This window comes from Muntiacus reevesi, chromosome 15, assembly GCF_963930625.1.
Source record: "Muntiacus reevesi chromosome 15, mMunRee1.1, whole genome shotgun sequence".
NCBI lineage: Eukaryota > Metazoa > Chordata > Mammalia > Artiodactyla > Cervidae > Muntiacus > Muntiacus reevesi.
Genome location: NC_089263.1, coordinates 26,758,403 through 26,777,263, shown reverse-complemented (window position 1 = coordinate 26,777,263; position 18,861 = coordinate 26,758,403). Strand labels below are relative to the sequence as shown.

The 18,861-nt window shown below is 39.2% G+C and overlaps 1 protein-coding gene across 5 annotated transcripts in view; it reads left to right on the top strand.

Moving 5' to 3' along the window:
* The window catches only part of TJP1 (tight junction protein 1), a 111,811-nt gene that overhangs the window by 17,752 nt on the left and 75,198 nt on the right, over positions 1-18,861 (top strand). For all 5 annotated transcript variants that reach the window (XM_065906841.1, XM_065906840.1, XM_065906839.1 and 2 more), the window contains exon 2: positions 9,969-10,025. In XM_065906841.1, the coding sequence (XP_065762913.1) occupies positions 9,969-10,025 (57 nt within the window). The remainder of the gene's footprint in view (positions 1-9,968; positions 10,026-18,861) is intronic.

Below are 18,861 nucleotides of genomic sequence, written 5' to 3'. Positions count from 1 at the left end.
GATTTCACTTTGCATTTAGTTGTTACTTCTTTTTGGTGTCTTTGAATCTGTAACAGATCCTCAGTTTTCCCTCTGTTATGACTTTTTTAGAACTGATTATTTTTTAGACTGCCCTTTAGTTTGGTTTTGCTTCCCTGATAACTCAGTTGGTAAAGAATCCTCCTGCAATATGGGAGACCTGGTTTGATTCCTGGGTTGGGAAGTTCCCCTGGAGAGGGGATAGGCTACCCACTCCAGTATTGTTGGGCTTCCCCAGTGGCTCAGCTGGTAAAGAAGCCCTCTCCAATGTGGGAGACCTGGGTTCGATCCCAGATTATGAAGAACCCATGGAGAAGGGAAACAGCTACCCTCTCCAGTATTCTGACCTGGAGAATTCCTTAGACTGTATAGTCCATGGGGTTACAAAGAGTTGGACACGACTGAGTGACTTTCACTTTCTTTAGTTCGGTTTCTGTTGTGTTTTCATCACTGGGATGAGATGGTGCATTTTTGGCAAGAATATTATAAAATACTTGATATCATGTTGTACACCATGTCAAGGACTTCATGATGTGATATATCTTACTGTTGGTAATGTTTATTTTGGTTACGATGATGTTCTCTCTTGGAAAATTATTATATTTCTAATTTATAAATATTTTGGAGGAGAGGGTTTGAGGCTGTGCTAATCATGTTAATCCTCAAGCACTCACCCACCAGTTTTATCCTCTCTGGATGGATCTTCATCGGCAGCAATTGGTGGAGTTTTCCTGATGGTAATTCTGTAGCCCCCTTTCCTTCCACATTTGTTAATTGAAATTCCACTCTTAACAAGGAACTGTCCCTTTCGCATTTACATATTTGATTACATCATATAGATTCATGGGTTATTTTATGGGTTAAAAATGTATTATTATCATTATTTTGTTGCTCAAGTTATTCCAGACTTGGCTTCTAGAAACTCTTTCCTGCTAATTCCTGTTTTCTCTTGACAAATTCCCATAACTTTTTGAGCAGTCCTTTCATTTCTCATGCTTCATGATACTCCAGGTTCATCCTGAATTTTCTCTGACCTAACCCTAAAGCCAGCCCCTTCTCTGAGAAATTCTAGTTTGTTTTACTAGAGACCAGTATTTAGAAGTTAAGGTCTCTGTGCTGGCTGTGCTCATTGCTTTGGGCTTTTCGTGCTGCTAGGCTCTCAGCAGACAGCTGGGAAGTAGGGGGGTGTGTGTGGATATACAGGACTCTCTCCTCTGTATCTGTCTGCATGTGTGTTTAAACCATGGGTTTATATTGATACCTCAGAGTCCGGTCTCACATCATACAGTTCAGTTTATTCTCCCTCTTTTTCTTATTTATAGCAGTGGAAAGCCACCACTCATTATCTGCAGCGCATTTATTCACTCCTAGTGTACACACAAAGCAGTTTATGTTTTTTACTCATCCTTCCCTCTAGGACTTGAGTGTGTGAAGGATAATGTACCATAAAACAGGACTGGTGCACAGAGAACACTCAGAAATACCACTTCTCCATCTCTGTGGCCTCTTTTCCTTCCCTTTCTACCTGGAAAAAGTTCGAGAGGTCTTTTATCCATCTTCAGCCACTAGAAAATGTCAACCTAAGAAGTTTTATTGCTGACAACTGGAAAGCACTGATTTTTTGGGAGTGTCTATAACTATCCTTTCGTGTGCCTATAGTGGTTAATGGTGACTTACTTAGCTGATATTCTTTTACTTGGATCTTAGGACAGCAGCAAATAGGCAGTTTATCTGTAAACTTGCTTAAATTTTGATCAGCCAAAAAAATTCTAGATCCACTTAACGTCTTTGTTCTAGCTCTTAATATTTTTTAATCATATCCATCTCATCAAACATCTGATGTCTCCTAAATTCTCAGCCAAGGAGTATATGCAGCAAAGCATTAGAAAGTCCAGTGGAGCTGAAATAGCAGCGTGTCGGACGCTTCGTTCGGTTACTTTCAGTTGAGGTTGAGAGGTTCAGTTGAGGTTCAACTGCTGCAGTTACTTGGATCCTTATTTTTAGTTCTTAGGCTTCATCAAGTTTTTATCTTGTATTTGTGAGATTTGCTGAATTTCTGATTCTCTTCATTTGACTTCAAATTTATCTTTTTTATTATCTCTTGAACAGGACATCTCTGTTTTGAAAGTTTGCATAATAACCCTTCAGATCAATCCAAATGTATATTTTCCCCACTTTTTAGAACATACAGTAGTCTCTCCTTTTTTACTTCATTTGTGTAGCAATGATCACATTTGAAATTAAATGCTTAACTGAAGATCAAAGGGGCTTCCCTGGTGGCTCAGCAGTAAAGAACCTGCATGCAAGGTAGGAGACACGGGTTCCATCCCTGGTACGAGAAGATCCCCTGGAGGAGGGCCTGGCTACCCACTCCAGCATGCTTGCCTGGAGAATTCCAAGGCCAGAGGAGCCTGGCAGGCTACAGTCCATGGGGTCGCAAAGAGTTGGACTCGACTGAACCACAACAAAAAAGGTCAAAGAGGGACGAGGGCATCTCTTTTATTCACTAAAACTTAGGCTCTACTTCATAAGTTTCTGGATCACCTTATCTCAATAGGTAGTCTTGCTTTCTATTTTTGTTTTGGATGGAAGGCAAAAAAAAAAAGAAAAAAAGAAACCCAACACTATAGGGCAGGAGAATTCAGAAACAATTGAGTACAGCAGCTCTGCTCAGAGAAGAAAAAGCCCAGTAGGAGCCACCAGAGTGTGAACGCTCTGTTTACTGCCTGGTTTTCCTAGTGAGAACCACGGTCGTCAGCAAAGAATGCCCAATGTGCTTTATTTAAGAGATGACCCTGAATAAACTATTTTAAATACATATTTGATATGGAAAGGTCCAACAGTTTAAAAATACATGAAAATTATATTCTTTTATGATATCTTGATTTTTCTATTTTGTCATCTTTTCTGAACAGTTGTTAAGTCTCTCAGCTGTGTCCCACTCTTTGCGACCCCATGGGCTGCAGCACTCCAGGACAGGCTTCCCTGTCCTTCACTATCAAGTGACATTTTTGTGTGAGTTCCTTGCTGGCTGTTCCTTCTCAAGTCCCTGGGGTTCTTCCTTTTTTCCCTTAGAGTACTTATATTGCACCGGCTCAGCTTAGTGCTTTGGTAATTGGAGCTTTTCCCTTGGGTTCAGAACTAGTTTGTAGATTACTCCTAGATTCTTATCTATGCCAGATCTCCTGTATCCACTGGCCTCTTGCCTCTCTCTCTGCTTCAGTATTCCACAGGCACCTCAACTTAAAGGTGACTAAAAACTGAATTCGTCATCTCTTCTGCTGGCTTCTTCATGCAGCTGTCCCATTCAGAAACCTCTCACCACCATCTTTAGTGCCTCTTCCTTAACTTCCACTTTCTAATTGGTCTCCCTGCCTCAACTCTGCCTTCCACGTCCCAGTGTCAGAATGGGTCCTTAGCGTCTTTCCACTGAGCCCTCTGTTGCTAGCCTGACGTAGGGCCTTTTACTGCTCCAGCGGCTCTTTACCTGCATGACGGCAGCTCTGTGTGCCGCCGCAGCAGCCTGTGGACATGCTGATTCCTCTCTGGAGCCATCTTTCCCCACTTTCTTTCCTGGTCATCCTTCAAGCCTAAACTCAGATGTTGCTTTCTTGGGGACTCAAGTCTCCTATCTTCTCAGCAAGCCTTGTTCTCTCCACCTGCTGTGGCACCTCGTATGCACCATTTATCTAGTGTTCTAAACCTTCTCCTTGAGCCCCTCAGGAAGAGAGGGTTCTATTCTTGACCTCCATAGCACTTAATATCAAAGTCTGGATTGAATAAATGAATGGATTGTTTTAAAATTACAGCCATAAGGATGATAGGTTTTCACTGGCTGTAAGTCTAGTTAATGTTAAGGAGTTAAGATTTTTCCTACATTTGGGGAACACTGACTTTTAATTTAGTCCATCCTGGATTTGGTCTTCTCCCAGATATAGGTCATCATGATCTGTGGCTCAGATCATGAACTCCTTATTGCAAAATTCAGACTTAAATTGAAGAGAGTAGGGAAAACCACTGGACCATTCAGGTATGACCTAAATCAAATCCCTTATGATTATACAGTGAAAGTGGCAAATAGATTCAAGGGATTAGATCTGATAGAGTGCCTAAAGAACTTTGGACAGAGGTTTGTGACATTGTATAGAAGGCAGTGATCAAAACCATCCCTAAGAAAAAGAAATACAAAAAGGCAAAATGGTTGTCTGAGAAGGCGTTACAAATAGCTGAGAAAAGAAGAGACGCGAAAGGCAAAGGAGAAAGGGAAGGATGTACCCATCTGAATGCAGAGTTCCATAGAATAGCCAGGAGAGATAAGAAAGCTTTCCTAAGTGAACAGTGCAGAGAAATAGAAGAAAACAATAGAATGGGAAAGACTAGAGACCTCTCAAGAAAATTAGAGATACTCAGGGAACATTTCATGCAACGATGGGCACAATAAAGGATAGAGACGGTATGGACCTAACAAAAGCAGAAGTGGTGACAAGAATACACAGAAGAACTATACAAAAAAGATCTGAATGACCCAGATAACCTCAATGGTGTGCTCCCTCACCTAGAACCAGGCATCCTGGAGTGCAAAGTCAAGTGGGCCTTAAGAAGCCTCACTATGAACAAAGCAAGTGAAAGTGATGAAATTCCAACTGAGCTATTTCAGATCTAAAAGATGTTGCTGTTAAAGTGCTGCACTCAATGTGCCAGCAAATTTGGAAAACTCAGTAGTCACAACAGTACTGGAAAAGGTCAGTTTTCTTTCCAGTCCCAAAGAAGGACAATACCCAAGAATGTTCAAACTATCACACAGTTGCGCTCATTTCACATGCTAGCAAGGTAATGCTGAAAATCTTTCAAGCTAGTCTTCAGTAGTATGTGAACTGAGAACTTCCAGGTGTACAAGCTGGGTTTAGAAAAGGCAGAGATGGCTGATTCATGTCAATGTATGGCAAAACCCACTACAATATTGTAAAGTTAATTAGCCTCCAACTAATAAAAATAAATGAAAAAAAAATCTGAAAAAGGCAGAGGAATCAAACCAAAGATGAAATTGCCAACCTCTGTTGGATCATAGAAAAAGCAAGAGAATTCCAGAAAAACATCTACTTCTGTTTCATTGACTATGCTAAAACCTTTGATTGTGTGGATCACAACAAACTGGAAAATTTTGAAAGAGATGGGAATACTAGACCACCTGATCTGCCTCCTGAGAAACTTGTATGCAGGTCAAGAAGCAATAGTTAGAACTGGACATGGAACAAAGAACTGGTTCCAAATTGGGAAAGGAGTATGTCAAGACTGTATATTGTCACCCTGCTTATTTACCTTATAGCAGAGTACATCATGTGAAATATGAGACTGGATGAAGCTCAGGCTGGAATCAAGATTGCCGGGAGAAATATCAATAACCTCAGATATGCAGATGACACCATCCTTATGGCAGAAGGCAAAGAGGAACTGAAGAGCCTCTTGATGAAGGTGAAAGAGGGGAGTGAAAAGCTGGCTTAAAACTCAACATTCAAAAAATGAAGATCATGGCATCCGGTTCCATCACTTTATGGCAAATAGATGGAGAAACAATGGAAACAGCAACAGACTTCATTTTCTTGGGCTCTGAAATCACTGCAGTTGGTGACTGTGGCTGTGAAACTAAAAGACACTTGCTCCTTGGAAGAAAAGCTATGATAAACCTAGACAGTGTCTTAAAAAGCAGAGATATTACTTTACCAACAAAGGTCTATATAGTCAAAGATACGGTTTTTCCAGTAGTCATGTATGGATGTGAGAGTTGGACCATAAAGAAGGCTGCACGCTTAAGAATTGATGCTTTTGAGCTTTGGTGTTGGAGAATACTCTTGAGAGTACCTTGGATGGCGAATCAGTCCATCCTAAAGGAAATCAACTCTGAATATGCACCGGAAGGACTGATGCTGAATCTCCAATACTTTGGCTACCTGATGTGAAGAGCTGACTCATTGGAAAAGACCCTGATACTGGAAAGGATTGAAGGCAGAAGGAGAAGGGGCCGACAGAGGATGAGATGGTTGGATCGCATCACTGACTGGATGGACATGAGTTTGAGCATCCTCTGGTAGTTGGTGAAGGACAGGGAAGCCTGGTGTGCTGCAGTCCACAGGATCACAAAGAGTTGGACACGACTTAGTGATTGAACAAAAACAGATATAGATTCTCCTCGTGTTGTCCATTCTTGAAGCTTCCTGTCTTTCCACCACTTGGAATCTGCCGAAAGGACAGTGAAGCCGCCTAAAATTAGGATCTGAAGTTTTGGCAGGAAGCCCCTCACAGTTGATGATCTGAGTAGTATCTTTGCCAGCTGGAGCTTACAACAAAGAAACCAAACAAACTCTTGGCACTTTCTGAAATGCAGCTTTTTGCTCCTTCAGAAATTGGGATTCTGGTCAGTGGATGCTGATTTTAAAGTTGGGTGTAGAACCTCAGAGCCCAGTGACCAAGAGTGTCACTGTTCTTGATGTCCACACTGGTTACCTAATTAATGAATTTGCAGCCTGTTTGGAATTGGAATTATAGGCTAGTAGGATTTTGGAGCTAGACAGGGCTTTCTCCTTGAGTTGATGTATCCCATTCTCTAAATGGGGATCTTTAAGGTTACGTACCTATTTAATTGCAGACTGGGGCTCTGATCTTGGTGTTCGTGGCCTCTTCATTTTCTGTTTAACAGCATGTTTCAGAATTAAAGGGGTGATAGTGCTGGAGTTATTCTTACTGGAGCAACACTTTGTTACTTGTGGTCTCCCCACAAGCCTGAATATTTGGGGAATGAGACTCTACCAGAAAATCCTTGTGTGAGTTACACAATTATGCTTTTTTTTTGCCCCAGTAAGAAAAATGATGAGTAGTAAGCAATTTTATAATAAGGATGATGTTTTTAAATTACTTATTTGAGTAAGTAGTAGATGAACTTAACAGAATACTATTAAGTGAGAAGTACTCACAGTGAAAATAAATTTTCCTGCCTGCCTGCCCAGAGGAGGAAATCCTGGGGTGGAGAAAATCCCCTTCCTTCTTTTTCTAAACTATCAAAATTTCTGAAGTACCAGATTTAGTAGTATTAAAAATGTTTTATTTCAGTTTTAGCCTTCATAAAGCTGATTTAAGAATCTGCTTTCCCCACTCCTCAGCATTTTATGGTCCGTTTCAAATAGAGCAAAGTTGAAAGAACTACAGTGTGGACTTGAATCTCATCAACTGAATCTACCATTGTACTTTACTGTATTTGTATTCTCACATATCTCTGTGTTCATTTATTCACCCCTCAGTGCCTTCTAGAAGTCCTCATAAAATCTGCCTAGTTAGACAACAGTGGATAGAATTTTGCTGCTTTTTTTGCCAGTGACAGAAGCCAAAGGCCTGCAAATGGAGAGACATGGCGTGGTCTGTGGTTTAAATTAGGAATGCTCATGTGTGCCTCTATGTGTTTTAAACAATAAGGATGAGCAGGGCATAGCAACTTATGTTATAGATTTAGTTGGTTTAGTGTGTAAGCTAAGAGCCTAACTGAACATCCTTCTTCATATTTCATTCTCTGTTGGCCCCTGTCTTGTTCATTGGTCTCCTCTGGTGAATTGAGCTAATAAAGCTGTGTTCGGCTTTATCAGAGAAGTGATCTGCTGTGTTACCCATTCTGGGGAACCCATTGAGTTGGTTGAGGTGTGTGTGCTTTTATGAAGAAACATACTAATTTTGATAAAATTCTGAGAACTATTGTTTTAGAATGCTTTTTTTCCCCCTTATGTAAAATAATCTAAAATTCTCCTATTGTACTCCTCTAGAAACTTATACATTAAGACCTTATTGTATAAACCCCTTTCTAACACAGTAATTTTGGTAAGTAACATAAAGTAATCTTAACTATTACTTGATTTTTCCTAAAAGCAAAGTTAAAAATAAATATTTGAAGTTCAAAGTGGGATTTAATGAATGTGTCTTAAAATATTTTGGCAATTTATTCTGCTTGGGAATGGAGAAAGAAAAGGAAAAAAAAAAACCTAATGAAGAGATATCACCTATAGTCCCCTCACTTTGAAGATGATCATGTTAACATTCTATATCCTTTTATATATCCATTGTTTTCCTATTCATGTTTAAACTTTGCTCTATTTGAAAGTGATCATGTTAAAAATGAGGATAACAGTATACAAGCTGTTTCAGAATCTACTTTTCCTCCCTTCACATTAAATGAGTTTTCTCATTTGATTTATTTTCTTTTACAAAATGAAAAGCTATGTGGCCATTCAAACTATATGCAGGACATAAATTTTCATTCCAAAGGTTATGTTATGGAGATTCTCTCCTGGTATCAGATCACTTTCAGTTTGCCCTTGTTAGGAAAGGATTAAAAGCAGTGCTGCTGATTAAAGAAGTGGATCCAGGCATGATGAGCTAGAGCCATGCAAGCACTTCTTATTTTTCATAAGTCAGCTAAGCTTGGACAAACTGGCAGTTGCGGATTATTTTTATCATGTGTAATTTAGTAGAACTCCTTCTGTTTAGCAGAATTAGTCCTATCATCACTGTGTCACATTGATGGAGGAATTTTTTTAAAACATATAGATCTTGGTCATTTTTTTTTTAAAAAACAAAAAACAGCTTTGTTTCCAGTAGAGGTCTCATTAAAAGGAGGTTTTGCTGCACTTGACTGCAAGATTGAAACAAAACGTTAGTGGACAGTTCTTATCTATGGGAGGGGACAGAGGATCCTTTCTCTCCCTCTCTTGTTCATCTGGCAGGAAAGTTAATCTAGTGGCTCTGAATTTAGGGAAGTGGGCTTTCTTTATAGGGGTTCATTTTCTCAAGGGGCATTAATGTTCGGTTAAATTTGTTGTGTAAAGAAGTGGGCCCACGGCTCCATGGTGGATACCTTCTCATGATGCTCATGACAGCAGTGCGCTAGGAAAGCTCATCTGTGGCACAGACGTCTGTAACACTGGGTGACAGCAATGGCCTGGCAGTGTCATGCTCAGCCTTCTCCCTTCCACCCTACCTTTGGATAACTCTGGAAAGCCTTTAGACAAATTGTAAATGTCTGTGTATGTTCAGCGACCCCAGCTGCAGAGAGTGATAACATTAAGAGATATTGAATTACTTTAAACTTCCAAGAGCAGTGAACCCAATTTATAAGAAATTTACTCTAAATTCCTTAGTGCCCATCCTTTAGATAGTGATTTATTTCCCGCTTCAGTAAAAGCTCTGACAGGAGAAGAACCTGAACTATACGGATATTTGAGCAGCAGCAAGTCTGGGCACGCGCAACACTTGTTTTACCCAGGGATTCTTTGGGAGGGGTGGAACTGTTTGTTCTTTTGGTATGGGCTTGAGTGCATGATATGTATACTTGAAAAGCCCCACCCTTTTTTTTCCCTTCAGAGTAATAAACAAAACATGAAGGTAATTCTGTAGTAAAATGAAACTAGGTTGAGCAGTAGTGTTTCAGCTGATACTGAAGCAACCACTGACCAAACCTATCAAATGGTCTTATCTGTTTTCCTGTAATATGTATATTTATAATTACTGAGTTCAGAGGTATTTGTTGTTTCCTTTCTTTGCACAATGTAAGGAAAGCTTTTAAATGTTTTATGTTGTTAGATACTTTAAAAATGCTGTACTAACTTCTGTCACTGTTAAGTTGCAGAATTAGCTTGAACACTGATTTCAGCTGGCCTGAAGTGAGTGTAGAGTGGCGTCTGTCCAAATTAAGTTAAAACAAAGGAAATTCCTGTGTGTACTTTCCTGTGTCTTACAACAAAAACAGAAGCAAGCAAAAAATCTTCTGTAATTGTTAAGCGCTTTTCAGAGTACCTGATATTAAAAGTATGGATTTTGGTATTTTACTGTGCTAAATTGTTTGCTAGAGGTTCTCATCTACTTTATGAAAGACATTCTCTTGAAAGATAATTGTTTTTCTTTTCCTCTGTCAGAACACAACAATGGAGGAAACAGCTATATGGGAACAACACACGGTGACACTTCACAGGGTGAGTTCTGTTGAGTAAATAATCTGTGTAACTCAGGATCCTGGCAGTTTCTGAAAACAATAGAGGAAAGCCAGATGTCAGGAAGCCAGAAGAAAGGGGAAGAACTTTTCTATGATCCTTTGTTTAAAATTAGAGTTGCAATAAATTCTTTATTAAGGTCAAAAGTGAGCATGATTACTTTTTCATATATCCTTTCAGTTGTTATTTGTATACTGCTGTTTTTAATCATGACTTAAGAAATCAGGTGGTTTATGTTTTAAGTTTTGAGTGATCAGATAAAAGACACCGTATGCTGGTGTAAATGTGTAAACTGTTTTAGTGTTTCTGAGTATATACGTACTTATTGTAAGCTTGGGGTTTAAAATTGAACAAGGTCATGCAAGTAATAAAATCTTAAAAGATATTCCTTGTTTTGAAACATGTAGAACCAAGCTGTTGCTTAAGCAATTGCAGATGGTCAGAGAGCAAATCACAGTGATCTGGGTAAGAGTAAGAACTTTGTGGTACTTCCCTGGAGGTCGAGTGGTTAAGACTTTGCACTTCCACTGCAGAGGGCATGGGTTCAGTCCCTGGTCAGGGAACTTAAGATACCGCATGCCATGTGACTCTAGAACTTGTTGGAAAATTCTGAAATGAGGATCAAGTAAATGATAGCTTTAAAATACTTATGTTAAAAGAAAAAAGTAAGAGCTTTGTCTGAAATGAACCTGTTTGGAATTTGAATCCTAGCACTCCACTCCCTGCTTCCCTTTAGAAATGAGCACATGTGGTCCAACTCACTTGTAAAACTTTGGTTTCCACAGGTGTAAAATGTAGCTGATGCCACATAATTGTACTTGGCATAAAGTTGTGCTGCCCTTTTCCTCCCTCTAAAGAGAGCTGATTGCTGATTCCCGTTCTCCTTGGAGAATGTGCAGAAAGAGATGAGAGAACAGACAGACGTTTTACACGTACTGTTTCTACCTGCTCTGTCCATTACTAGCAAGTTAGAGAAGGGGAAAGTCATGTTCCTAAACCACGATCTTGTGAATCTTTGAATCTGGACATGATAGGCAACGGGTAAATTCCGTTCAGTTTAGTTGCTCAGTTGTGTCCGACTCTTTGCGACCACATGGAATGCAGGACGGCAGGCTTCCCTGTCTATCACCAGCTCCCAGAGCCTACTCAAACCCATGTCCCTAGTGTCAGTGATGCCATTCAACCATCTCATCCTCTGTTGGCCCCTTCTCCTCCTGCCTTCAGTCTTTCCCAGCATCAGGGTCTTTTCCAGTGAGTTGGTTCTTCACATCAGGGGCCAAAATATTGGAGTTTCTACTTCAGCATCAGTCCTTCCAATGAATATTTGGGACTGATTTCCTTTAGGATTGACTGGTTGAATCTTCTTGGAGTCCAAGGGACCCTGAAGAGTCTTCTCCAACAGTTTAAAATCATCAATTCTTTGGTACTCAGCTTTCTTTATAGCCCAACTCTCACATCCATACATGACTACTGGAAAGACTGTAGCTTTGACTAGATGAACCTTTGTTGATAAAGTAATGTCTCTGCTTTTTAGTATGCTGTCTAGGATGGTTATAGCTTTTCTTTCCAAGGAGCAAGCATCTTTTAATTTCATGGCTGCAGTCACTATCTGCAGTGATTTTGGAGCCCAAGAAAATAGTCTCTCCCTGTTGCCATTGTTTCCCCATCAATTTGTAATGAAGTAATGGGACCGGATGCCATGATCTTAGTTTTCTGAATGTTCAAACTACCTCACAACTGCACTCATCTCACATGCTAGCAAACTAATGCTCAAAATTCTCCAAGCGAGGCTCCAACAGTACATGAACCAAGAACTTTGAAATGTTCAATCTGGATTTAAAAAAGGCAGAGGAACCAGAGATCAAATTGCCCACATCTGCTGGATCATCAAAAAAGCAAGAGAGTTTCAGAAAAACATCTACTTTTGCTTTACCGACTACACCAAAGCCTTTGACTGTGTGGATCACAGCAGACTGTAGAAAATTCTTCAAGAGATGGGAATATCAGACCACCTGACCTGCCTCCTGAGAAATCTGTATGCAGGTCAAGAAGCAACAATTAGAATTGGACATGGAACAACAGACTGATTCCAAATTGGGAAAGCAGTATGTCAAGACTGTGTATTGTCAGCCTCCTTGTTTAACTTTATATGCAGAGTACATCAGGCAAAATTCCGGGCTGGATGAAGCACAAGCTGGAATCAAGATTGCTGGGAGAAATATCAATAACCTGAGATATGCAGATGACACCACCCTTATGGCAGAAAGTGAAGAGGAACTAAAGAGCCTCTTGATGAAAGTGAAAGAGGAGAGTGAAAAAGTTGGCTTAAAGCTCAACATTCAGAAAACTAAGATCATGGCATCCGGTGCCATCACTTCACGGGTAAATTGTTTTGAAAAGAAACAGTGATTTCAGATAAACTATACTTGATTTTTTTGTGTGTCTCCTTAAATAGTTAAAAAAAATCATAATAATAACCTTAACTTTTAATTTATAGAGCTAAAGTATGGCCTGAATTTGTTTGAAATATCCTGGTAGATAACATATTTAAATCAGATTAAACATATATCATCATGTCATTTGGCTAATGTTTATAGAATAATTTGATGCCGTTTTATCATATTTTATTAATTTTCTTAATACCTTCATTGTTTTTATTGGTGTAATTTATGCACATTAAAATTCATCCTTAGTGTACAGTCCTGAGTCTGCCAAACGCATTTAGCCCTGTGACAGTCACATAACCACCACTGCAGATAATGTAGAACTGTTGGTCACCCTGAGGTTCTCCCGTGTGCAACTTGTAGTCAGCCCCAAGCCCTCAGCTTCAGTGCCTAGCAACCATTGGTGGTTTCTGTTCTGTACATTGGCCTTTTCCAGATTGTCATGAGAGGAACTCATATAGTATGTAGTCCTTTGAGAATGGCTTCTTACACTTAACCTAATGCACTTGAGATTTCTCTGTGATGGACTTGTATCAGTAGTTAGTTCCTTCTTATTGCTGAGTAGCATTTCATTGTATGAATATAGAATAATTCGCTTATTCATTCTTCAGCCTGGATACTTTTGGTGATTATGAATAAATCTGCTCTGGTATACAGGTTTTTGTATGCTCATACCTTTTCCTTTCTTTGGGGTAAATTCCTGGGAATGCAGCATTGTGGGTTTTATGGTAAGTGAATGTTTAACTTTTATAAGGAGCTGTCATACTTTCTGTACTATTCTGCATCTCAACCAGCAGCTCATAAGAGCTCGTTACTTTGTATCCTCACGAACAGTTGATTGTATCAGGGTTGGAGTGTTGTTTTCTTCCTCCTTTTTATCTGTTCTAATAGGTGTGTTGTGGTATGTCATTGTGGTTTTAGTTTATAGTTCTCTAAAGACTAATGCTTAAGGCAGAAAGTGAAGAGGAACTAAAAAGCCTCTTAATGAAAGTGAAAGAGGAGAGGGAAAAAGTTGGCTTAAAGCTCAACATTCAGAAAACTAAGATCATGGCATCTGGTCCCATCACTTCATGGGAAATAGATGGGGAAACAGTGGAAACAGTGTCGGACTTTATTTTTTTGGGCTCCCAAATCACTGCAGATGGTGATTGTAGCCATGAAATTAAAAGATGCTTACTCCTTGGAAGGAAAGTAATGACCAACCTAGATAGCATATTAGAAAGCAGAGACATTACTTTGCCAACAAAGGTCCATCTAGTCAAGGCTATGGTTTTTCCAGTGGTCATGTATGGAAGTGAGAGTTGGACTGTGAAGAAAGCTGAGCACCAAAGAATTGATGCTTTTGAACTGTGGTGTTGGAGAAGACTCTTGAGAGTCCCTTGGACTGCAAGGAGATCCAACCAGTCCATCCTAAAGGAGATGAGTCCTGGGTGTTCCTTGGAAGGACTGATGCTGAAGCTGAAACTCCAATACTTTGGCCACCTCATGCAAAGAGTTGACTCATTGGAAAAGACCCTGATGCTGGGAGGGATTGGGGGCAGGAGGAGAAGGGGACGACGGAGGATGAGATGACTGGATGGCATCACCGACTCAGTGGACCTGAGTTTGAGTAAACTCTGGGAGTTGGTGATGGACAGGGTAGGCCTGGTGTGCTGCCGTTCATGGGGTTGCAAAGAGTCGGACACGACTGAGAGACTGAACTGAACTGAAAAACTAATGATGTTGCATATCTGTTTATGTGCTTTTTTGTCATCTATATATCTTCTTTAGGGCTTCCCTGATAGCTCAGTTTGTAAAGAATTCGCCTGCAATGCAGGAGACCCCAGCTCGATTCCTGGGTTGGGAACGTCTGCTGTAGAAAGGGATAGGCTACCCACTCCAGTATTCTTTGGTAAACTGTGTTCACATATTTTGCCTATTTTTAATTAAATTGTTTGTTTTCTTATACTGACTTTAAACAACAGAGTAACAGTTATTTCTCCAGGCAAAGTGGGTTTGCTGGGGATCAACAAAGAATTGCAGTTAAGGGTCTGCAACCATGGCGAGACAGTACAGGACCCCAGCAGACAATGGAGAAGGGAACTCTTTTATGGAGGGGAAAGGGAAGTTGGGAGGGCTGAAGTAAACAGCGAGTCCACCAGAGGAATTGAGAGCCCAGAGTATTGTGGTTGTTCACTGGCTGAGTTGTGACAGTCTGTCACAGTGGAGCTCCTGATAGGCAGGAAGAGCAAGTCAGTCTTACTTCTGTTGGGCTCTGCTAATAGCACAGTGCACTAGTGCATCCCCTGCTGGCCACCTAACACTTTTAATTGAGGTTTCTGTGTATTAATTTTTACACTTACTGTTTTTTTAAATTGTGGTAAAATACACATAACAGGATTTACCATCTGTTCAGTTCCTTTCTTCCCCCCAGTTTGTTTGTCCATTTTTTAATTGGGGTTTTATTTGTTGAATTGTAGGAGTTTTTCTATATTCTGGTCATTAATCCCTTATCAGATAGATACATGACTTGTTTTTTTCCCATTTCATGGATTACCTTTGCAGTCTGTTGGCCGTATCCCTTGGTGCACAGAAGTTTTTACTGAGTTTTGAAAGTTTTAATATCTTCTAGGTACACGTTCTTTACTAGATACTGTTTTGCACATATTTTTCTCTGTGACTTGCCTTTTCCCTGCTCTTAACAGTGTCTTTTGTAGAGCATATGTTTTTAATTTTGATTAAGTCTAATTTATTAATTTTTGCCTTTATCAATTTTGCTTTTAGTTTTGTATCTGAGAATTCTGCCAAACCCAAGGTCCCAATTATTATTCCTGCTTTCTTCTGGAAGTTTTTTTTTTTTAATTAAATTGCTTGTATTATAAAATAAGGGCAAGGGATTTTTTTTTTTTAATACAGATATCCACTTTTTTGAACAACCACTTATGAAAAGGTTATCCTTTCTTCGTTTAATTGCTTTCTATCTTTGTCAAAAATCAGTGACTGGGACTCTCCTGGGGGTCCAGTGTTTGAGACGTGGCCTTCCAGTGCTGAGTGTGCTGGTTCAGTCCCTGGTTGGGAAACTAAGATCCCACGTGCCTCACAGCCAAAAAGCCCAAACATAAAACAGAAACAGTACTGTAACTGATGCAGTAAAGACTTTAAAAATTGTCCACATCAAAAACAATCTTTAAAAAAAAAAATCATTGACCATGTATGTGTGGGTCTTTCCCTAATCTGTTCTATTGAGCTATGTGTCTATCCTTTTGCTAGTTATTTCTGCCTTGATAATTGTAACTTTATATTAAGTGTTGAAATCAGGTAGTGTGACTCCTCCAAATGTACTATTATTTTTTAATTATTTTAACTAATTCCTTTGCCTTGCTATATGAATTTTAGAATGTTTGTCAAATTACAAAAAAATCTGCTAGGATTCTCATTGGGATTGCATTGAACCTGCAGATCCATTTGGGGAGAATTGATATCTTAACAGTATTGAGTATTCCTAAACAGTATAAATTATGGATATAGTATGTCTCTCCATTTGCCTTAGTACTGTTTTGCAGTTTTCAGCATACAGATTCTACACACACTTTGTTAAGATTTTTGTACAAGCATATTTTATGTTTCCTCATGCTGTTGTAAATAGTAGTTTTTAAGTTTCAGTTTTTGATTGTGTATTAATATGTAGAAATACAGTTGATTTTTGTTTCTTTTAATAGTGAACTCGGAACTTCTAAACTTATAAGTTCTAGGAACTTTCATGGTAGACTTCTTTTTGCATTTTTCTATGTGGGCAGTCTTTTGTGAATAGAAGCAGTTTTATTTCATCTTTTTTGATCTGTAAGCTGTTTGTTTCTTTTTCTTGCCTGACTGTCCTAGCTAGGACTCCCAGGATATTGTTGAATAGGTACTGTGAGCAGACATCTTTTTCACCTTTGTGTATGATGTTGGCAGTAAGGTTTTTGTAGATGCCTTTTATGAGGTTAAAGAAGTGGCCTTGTGTTTCTATTTTGCCATTTAATAGGTTGAGGACTTTGCTAAAGGCCTTGTTTTAAAGTCATGAGTAGATGTTGTATTTTTGCCCATGCACTTTTCCTAAGTATTGATGGAGATTATCATTAAATTGATTAAAGTTGTCATTCTAAAGGTTTTAGTCTGTTGGTATGTTCAGTTTCTTGCTTTTTGGAGTTGAATAGCCTTCCATTCCCAGGATAAATTCTGCCTAGTTGTGGTGTGTTGCTCATTTTACATATGGCTGGATTGATTTGCTGATGTTCTGTGGAGACACTTGTTTTTTTTTTTTTTTGACACTTGTTTCTGCATTCATGAAGGATACTGGTTAGTACTTCCTCCTTGTGTGTGTACTGGTGGTTTAGGTTATTGGTTAGTACTTTCTTCTCGTATGTGTGCTGGTTTAGGATATTGGCTAGTACTTTTTTCTCATGTGTTGTGCTGGTTTAGGATATTGGTTAGTACTTTTTTCTTGTGTGTGTGCTGGTTTAGGAGTGAGGAAGGCTGCCTGTCTCCTCCCTGCTGTGCTTCCTGGCAGACTCCGTGTACAGTTGAAATTCTCGCGACTCACAGTGTAGCTGTCTGGTTCTGGAGTTTTCTTCATGAAAAAGCTTTTAACTAAACATCTATTTTCTTTGATTTTGTATAGGACTCTTCAGGTTATATGTTTCTTCTTAGCTTTTGGAGAGTTTTTTTTTTTTTTGTAGCTTTGGTAGTTTGTACCTTTCAAAGTATTTGTTCCTTTTATCTAAATTATCAAATTTATAGACATAAAGTTGTTCATAACACTCCTTTATTTTAATGTCTTAGGACCTATAATATTTTCATTTTTGATACTGATAATCTGTGCCTTCTCATTTTTTGGTCAGTCTGACTGTAGGTTTACAACAATTATATTGATTTTTCAAAATATCTGTTTTTCTTCTTAGTGATTTTTAAAAATTTTCTGCTTTGTATTTCAATGGTTTCTGCTCTTATTTTAATGTTTCTTCTACTTATACTGGGTTTAAGTTGCTGTTCTTTTTATAATTTCTTAAGGTAGAAGCTAGATCATTTGAGACCATAGGGTGTCATTTAACCACATACCATATTACATTTTTTTCCTGTAATACCTTTTTTAGTTTTTAAATAAGCAAAATAAAATAAGACACTTAAATTAGCTAAAGTATGTTTCTCCTTTTTTACTGTTTTGCCAGGTTTTCTCAGTTTTGGGCAAATGCTAGTTTATTTTCTACAGATCTGTCTCATTTGCTTAGGCCAAGTAGGAAAACATTCTGAATGGTGAAGAAACGAAAGTCTGATTTTCTGAATGTGTTAATTTAAAAGCGTCCCACCAGCTCTTCATGGAAGTGGTGGTCCTAAGGAAAAGGTCTGGAGCTTCTGTCTGAAGAGAAGATCAGTGTGGATTCCCTTCTCTCACTCTACCTGGGCTTCAGGTTTCTTTTGCTTTGAGGAGGGTAGCAGCCCAGAAAAATGTCATCAAAAAATAACTCGAAGAGAAAATTAGTGTGTATAGTTCACAATTCTTTGGTTTTCAAACATGTTTACTGTTGTGCCGGGAACACAGAGCTGTGTGCCTCTGGGCCTCATCAGAGACTAGGACAGAATGGAAATCCTCAGCAACCATCCCTTCAGGAAGCGTTTTTGAAGGTTTTTAAAAATAGACCTGTCACTGTAAGCCCAGAGACTTAACACCAAAGCATAATTTAGTTGACTTCATTCTCTGAGGCTGCCGAACTGTCTTCCAGATGTCTTTCCTTTGGTTTTCTGAGTTGATCCAGAATAAAATATGGACTGTCTAGAGCACTGTCAGCAAACTTTTACTGTGAAGAGCCAGCTAATAAATACTTCAGGCCTTGCAGGGCATGCATCTCTGTCACAGCTACTTTATGGTTGCAGAAGCAGTCATAGAGAGTGGGTTAACAGATGGGTGTCGCTCTGTTCTAGGAGAGCTTTATTTACACAGTGGCAGCTAGCTGGATTTAGCCCACAGTCCATGGTCTGCTGACCACTGATGGAGAGCAGTAGCCCTCTAGGTTTATTGTAAAGAAGAGTAACTGGATCATCCCCACTCCTCAAGATCTAAATTCTTTCATTCTGGGATGGAACCCCTCATGGGTATGTTTAAAACCACATGTTTAAAAGGGAGGGCTGTGGCTTCTAGCATCACATATTTAAGAAACACTGGCAAAGGAGTGAGACAGTTATTCTCCTAGAGGTGAGCCAAGTGAACTTTTCGAACAGTAGTGTGAAGGAGATAATTTGAGGCTATATGCTTTTGGCAGTAACCTGGAGTTATAGACAGTGTCTTGACAGATAAAGGCAAATCCATATTCTTTGACATCCCATGTCATTTACGTGAAAAGCGAAGGTAACTTTGTTTT